Source organism: Myotis davidii, unplaced genomic scaffold (assembly GCF_000327345.1).
Source record: "Myotis davidii unplaced genomic scaffold, ASM32734v1 scaffold638, whole genome shotgun sequence".
In the NCBI taxonomy this organism is placed as follows: domain Eukaryota; kingdom Metazoa; phylum Chordata; class Mammalia; order Chiroptera; family Vespertilionidae; genus Myotis; species Myotis davidii.
In genome coordinates this window covers 394,620-401,732 of record NW_006289391.1, presented here as the reverse complement: position 1 = coordinate 401,732, position 7,113 = coordinate 394,620, and the positions used below count along the sequence as shown (strand labels likewise).

The window sequence follows — 7,113 nt, the reverse complement described above, 5'->3', positions numbered from 1 at the left end:
TGATGTTTCTCTCTCATCAATGTTTCTAACTCTCTATCTCTCTCCCTTTCTCTCTGTAAAAGATCAATAAAATATATTTTTTAAAAAAATAAAAAATAAAACTGTATAAACTCTATACAGAATAAAGTATGGTCATAAGTTTGAGGTCCTTTTCAGGAAGTTGCATGATTTAACAGCTAATATGAATGGGTTTCAGTACTACCATAAATAAGAATAACTGATTGGCTAGCACATTAATTCCTTATTTTAACAGATGAGGTTTAGTTAACAGAAATAGAGAAAGATCCTGGGAGTGAGAGGTGGGGGAAGAAAGGAGGAGAGTAGTGAGAAAGATCTGGAAAGAATGAGGAACATACTTTCAAAACCTCACAAATGAGATCTTAGGCTAGGAGCTAGAATAATCTTGGAATCATTTCTCCATTTAGCAGTAAATGCAGGTACCTAATTTATTTCAAGACCTATGCTTAAATGCTTTGTTTTTGTTTTAACTTTTATTTACTAATTTAGAGAGAGGAGGGAGGGAGGGATCGATTTGTTGCTCCATTTATTTATGCAGTCACTGGTTGCCCTTGTATGTGCCCTGACCAGGGATCCAATCCATAATCTTAGAGTGTGGGGATGACACTAACCAACTGAGATACCTGGCCAGGGCAAATGCTTAGTTTTCAAGTAACACAGCTGCCTGGGTGTATGAAGAAGCATCCCCCCCACAGGACACCTCTAAATCAAATTGTTACAATATCTAAATATGGTTGTTATAGTAATGTGTAAACAATGTTACATTTTCAAGCCTCCTGTCTGCCTGTCTGAACCACTAGTTTCTGCAAACTTCTACCATATCACAGCTATGCTTAAGGTAGTCATTCTGACCTCAGCTATGAAATCAGAGCATTCCAGGAGAAAAATCCTTATATATATCTTTACAATGACAAATATCCACAGTCTTGCCATCCTAGTGTCCTAACATCTGGTATAATTTCAGGGAGTACCGACTCACCTTTGCAGAGCACTTTCAAAACATGTTTACAGACAAAGCGTAGAGTCTGAAAATTCGACTCTTCCTTTCTATAGCCAAATGGCATTGCATCAAGAGAGTCAACTATGTTTCATGAAGACAGATGTTTTGTTAAAACTGGCAGACACTTCATTTTCACTAAACTCTGGGATCCCCAGAGTGCCATTCACTATCTGGATAGGCTATAAATAGTAAATGACATGGTTTCCACAACTGAATATCATGTAATCTTATTTTAAAATTCAGATTCTCAGTTCACATCTTCTCTTTGAAAAATAGGAAGACAGACTAACTATTCTGAAAGGATTTTGTTGTTAATACGTTCTTAATTTTAGAATACAGGAAGAATATAGATGCACAAAAACAATAAACATGATTTTTTAAATACAAAATCAAGCATTTATCTGTGTCCCATTAACTCGTGTCTAGCTTTTGGTATCAATCCCATGTGTATAAATGAGAGACACAAAAAAATTACTGAAAAAATAAACAACAAATGGCTAACAGTGGTTCAATCATGGATGACTTAGTTTTCTTCCTTGCTTTTGTTTCTTTAATCCTCATCAGAGGATATTTTCCCATTGATTTTGAGAAAGAGAGAGAAAGAGAGAAATATCGATGTAACAGAAATACATCGATTGGTTGCCTCCTGCACACACCCCAACCAGGGATGGGGAACCAAAATCGAACTGGGACCCTTCAGTCCATGGGCCAATGTTCTATCCACTGAGCCAAACCGGCGAGGGCTGGTTTTCTTCTCTATATCATTCTGTATTTTCCAAATACCATACACTGAACATGTTTTTTATAAACAGGAAAATAATTATTATTTTAACTGTTAATTTTTAGCATACACTATTAATTCCTTTTTAGAGTATTTCCCTAAGCTTGCCAAAAAACTTCCTTTAAACCAAATTGGCAATAGCATTCCCAAATCACCAAGATCACTATGTTACAAAAATGAGCAACTCCCGCTTCATGTTTAACTGCTCACATGTGTGTCATAGCCCTTTCACTATCTAAAATGTGCAAGTCCTCCAGCTGACAGTAGGGAGCACTCTGGGATAGTTTAAAAAAGCGAACATTTGATTCCACTCTTGGATAGCTACCGTTCCAGCTCTTAAAGCCCTGACAGATAACAACTTGATGCCCACATCCAAAAATACAAAATTGAGCCTGGTGATGTTGATAGTTATGAAGCCTAATCAGTCAATAAACAACAAGCATGTTAATTAAGGAATCCATCACACACATTGCAATTATCTAAACTACTCTAACCCCAGCGCATTTTTATCAAAGCAATTTAATTATAAACAAGTTGACAAAGACAATAGAAAAAACTCAGGAAATCTGAAGGAAAAAATATAAATCACATTCAATCTAATTAAAATCACTCTCATTTCCCTCTCAGATGGTTCAAAAACTCACACAAATAAACAAAAGGCCCTGACAATAACGTTAGCGTTAGTAGCCTAATGTGCTTACAAAAACCTTAGATATGGTTGGGTTTTTTCTTAGTTATTATATTTAGGTCTTCAAGTGCACGGAAGGCCAGATCAATCATAAACAATTAGGAGTAACCTGCGTACTAACTCGCATGGGGCATAATGGGCCGTCCCACTGGAAACATCAGCCCCCAGGGAAAGCAGCAAGCAGTTGTAGGTAGCAAGATCTCCTTAAGGGCAACACAACAACAGTGGAGGTGGAGTGCCTCTCGATGGCTGAAACAATCCCTCACCCACTCAGGAGAAAACCCGTAACTTCACAAAAAAAGATCACAAAATAGTGTAAAAAGACACTCCATCAACCAAGCTAATTACCAAGGGCCACATCTCCAACAGAAACTGAAGGGCTTTTGCCTAACATCTGTTGAATGTTTTCCCCCCATTGTTCTGAAAGGCCAACTTGGGAAAGCAACAGAGAAAATGCATCATGGAAAACAAAAACAGAAACAACATAGCAGGCTATCTTCTTGGGAACCAAGAAGCAGTATCAAATGAGTAAGACCTCAGACACTTACTGATCTATATTCTCTCGTGTGTTAATTTAGGCATTAATGTGTTTCCAACAGATTATGACCAAGGACTTCATTCATGTAGGTAGATCAGAAAATAGAACAAAATGTCAAAGGAAAAGGTACAGGAGGGAAAGTTGAGGGTTTGAATACTGGATTTTGTTATTCCATACTCAAGTTTATCAATTCACACAAATATGTAATCTCAGATAATAAACCAGGGAAAGAAAAAGGAATACCTTAACGGCATTAGCAAAATTTAGCTTACAAGATAACACAAAACAAGAGAGATAAAATTCTCTCCCCCCTATAGCCTTTAAAAAACACCTTGCAAAAGTTATTTACATTAGCAGGAGAAGCTGTTTTCCCAGAGCTTGCCATAATTAAAGCTCAGCCACCACCATCTGAGGTGCTTGAATATATCTGCTGTGACTTGCCTCTCCCTAAGGAGCTGTAGCTGAAACCGATTAGCTAGTTTCATCAACTCAGTCAGGAACACATCATCTTCTTTGAACTCCAACTCATCCGTATAGATCCAGCGAAGCATTGTCATTGTCACCTCAGGGTTAGCATCTGGTTAAAGAAAGTAAGTAGAGAATCTGAAATCAAAGCACTCATGACACTTAAGCCTTCTTGAGGATCCTTAAAAGTGAGGCTAATAAAGTATATTCTGGTACATCCAACTCAAAGAAATATCACACAGCAAATAAAAATGGTGATTAAGCCCAGCCGGCATGGCTCAGTGGCTAAGCATCGACCTATGAAACGGCAGGTCACGGTTCGATTCCCGGTCAGGGCACATGCCCAGGTTTCTGGTTCAATCCCCAGGGTCGGGCATACAAGAGGCAGCTGATCAATGATTCTCTCACATCATTGATGTTTCTATCTCTTTCTCCTTCTCCCTTCCTCTTTGAAATCAAGAAAAATATTTGTTAAAATGGTAATTTAGCATTCTGAACAGCATCTAACTACAGAAAAGTATTAGCATTGCAAGAGAGGTAGCTGGGGGAAATAAATCTACTAAAGAAGTAAAATTAAAAAACCAAACAAAAATAAACTGGGGGAAGTCCTAGTCGGTTTGGCTCAGTGGATAGAGCATTTGGCGTGGACTGAAGGGCACCAGGTTCAATTCTGGTCAAGGTCACATACTTAAGTTGCAGGCTTGATTCCCGGCCCTGGTTGGACACTTGCAGGAGGCAACCAATCCATGTATCTCTCTCACATCAATGTTTCTCTCTGTGTGTCTCCCCATCCCTTCCACTCTCTCTAAAATATCAACGGAAAAATATCCTCAGGTAAGGATTAACAACAAAAAAATGAGGGGAAATATTTTAAACATATGACAAAGAGTTTACATTCTAATAAAAAGATCTTACCAAAAAAATGAAAAGATAGACATCCAGCCGAAACCGGTTTGGCTCAGTGGATACAGAGTCGGCCTGCAGACTGAAAGGTCCCAGGTTCGATTCCGGTCAAGGGCATGTACCTGGGTTGTGGGCACATCCCCAGTGGGGGGGGTGCAGGAGGCAGCTAATCGATGTTTCTCTCTCATCGATGTTTCTAACTTTCTATCCCTCTCCCTTCCTCTCTGTAAAAAATCAATAAAATATTTTTTAAAAAGTAGGCTAAAAATACATACATTACATAATACCATTTTTTGTTAGATATATTTGTCTGAGTATATATATGCAAATAAGGGTGTTAAAACTCAAATTCTAGGCCCCACCTCGAGTTTCTGATTCATTAGATCTGGGGTGGGCCTGAGAATAAGAATTTCATACACACATACATAAATACACACACCCCACGCATATATAGTTTTGTGTCCGTCTCCCAAACAAGCACTAACCAGGTCTGACTCTGTTCAGAATTCCAGAATCAAGGACATTCACGGTGGTATGGCCTTAGTCAGACTGACTGTTTATCTGTCCCTCTGTCTATTGAGAAATTAGAAGGATATACACTAAAATATCAACCCTGGTGGAAGTCATAATTAATTTTTCTTATAGTTCCCTTTTTCCTGATTTTTATTTAATGAACATGTATTACTTATTTAATTTTTAAGGTAAAGTCCCTATAGCAACTGGGGAAATGCTTGGGATGAAAATCACAGTATAAAATATCAAAACTATGATCGCATAAAACCATGGTCTACATCAGTGGTCCTGGGCTCGCAGAATCAGCATCATCTGCGAGCTTGTTAGAAATTCTTATTCTCAGGCCCACCCCAGATCTAATGAATCAGAAAACTCTGGAGGTGGGGCCTAGAATTTGGGTTTTAACATGTGATACTGATGACTAGCTAAGGTCTAAGAAACTACACTCAATTCTTCATTATGTAGGAAAGGCAAAACATGGGCCAGTAACATCTTATTAACTTAATAATTAGGCAACAACTGATTAGCTCTTATTAACCCACTCTCTTCCAAATGTAGTGGGAGATAAAACAGCCAGATATTTTTTTAAAAAGGCATAAAAAAAAGTGAAAGAAAATACACCAAAATACTAATAGTGATCATGTTAAGGCTTATTTTTTCCTTTCTCCCTTACCTGGCAATGTATTTTTTTCTTTTTTAAATATATATATTTTTTATTTATTTCAGAGAGGAAGGGAGAGGGGGAGAGATAGAAACATCACTGTTGAGAGAGAATCATTGATCGGCTGCGTCCTGCACATCCCACACTGAGGATCGAGCCTGCAACTTGGGCATGTGCTGTTTGGGAATCAAACCATGACCCTCTGGTTCATAGGTTAACACTGAACCATAAAACCGGGGTGGCAATGTATTTTTTTTTAACCTGGTAATGTATTAATAGAACTTTTAAAATGTTTTGAGAAATAATTAAAGTATGCTCTTGTTCGTGTGTTGAGAGAGATTTTTGTGGATGGCCTGCTGCTCTCCCACAATGCCGGCAGTATTGGAATAAACGCTCATATATGATTCAACCCTGTCTCTGCTGAATTGGCTCAAGTAGTGATAGGCAGCCTGGATCCACTGGTTGTCTGGTTTCATATTCTGGCAACCCCGATGAGACTGACAAGGGAGGTACCCGTCTCGGGTACCAAGGATCCCACTTGCTGCCTGGACTGGAGGTTCCTTGGCTGAGGTCGGGGCTCTTTTAATTCTCAGTGCTACCAGGAATTTTCCTGTTTTGAGACCCAGCCATACCCTCAGCAATCCCCACTGCCTCACCTAACACCTAAGTTAAATCAAGTGTTTTTTTGTATGGCATGAGAAACATTTACTGCCTCTCATCTGGGCAAACCTGATCAGCTCTGGGTGGCAAGAGACCTCTATGGTCCTTGCCTGGTCTCCGAGTCCTAGTCTGATTCACTCTGGGATGAGAGACACGCTCTGCTTCAGTGGTTTTTCTTTTTTCTTTTTTTAAATATAATTTATTGATTTTTTACAGAGAGGAAAGGAGAGAGATAGAGAGTTAGAAACATCGATGAGAGAGAAACATCGATCAGCTGCCTCCTGCATATCCCCCACTGGGGAAGTGCGTGCAACCCAGGTACATGCCCTTGACTGGAATCAAACCCGGGACCCTTCAGTCTGCAGGCCGACGCTCTATCCATTGAGCCAAACCGGTTTCGGCCAGTGGTTTTTCTTATGCAGGGCATTCTGAGGCTGCCTCCTGCACACCCCATACTGGGGAAGGAGCCCACAACCCGGGCATGTGCCCTGACCAGGAATCAAACCAGCGACCTCTTGGTGCATGGGACGATGCTCAATCCACACTGGCAGGGCGGTACATCATAATACTTAACAGCAACTTTAACTCAGTGACTAACCACAGATTGAGAATTTCTAGAGTTAAGGAAAATACAATGTTAATGCCTTTAAAGATGCCTGAACTCTCCTCCTGTATAATAGTAAGCACGGTTTGATCCTGCTATAAGGTTTGCTTTCAGGAGTGAGACTCTGCAGAGTCAAGTTTTTTGTGGCTTTACTAAGATAGCTAATAGGCATCTTTACCTGATAAAATTTATCTTTCAAGAAGTGTATCATGGGGGAGGGATCCAAGATGGTGGCATATGTGGACCTGTTCATGTTTAATGTGTCTTGCCCAAGTCCTGCTG

General features: G+C 39.5%; 1 protein-coding gene across 3 annotated transcripts in view; it reads right to left on the bottom strand.

Moving 5' to 3' along the window:
• Positions 1 to 7,113, bottom strand: part of ANKFY1 (ankyrin repeat and FYVE domain containing 1) — a 71,713-nt gene that overhangs the window by 41,902 nt on the left and 22,698 nt on the right. For 2 of the 3 annotated variants that reach the window (XM_006761480.2, XM_015562447.1), the window contains exon 4: positions 3,467 to 3,602. In XM_006761480.2, coding sequence (XP_006761543.1) covers positions 3,467 to 3,602 — 136 coding nt within the window. The other variant, XM_006761481.2, reaches the window with a different exon arrangement.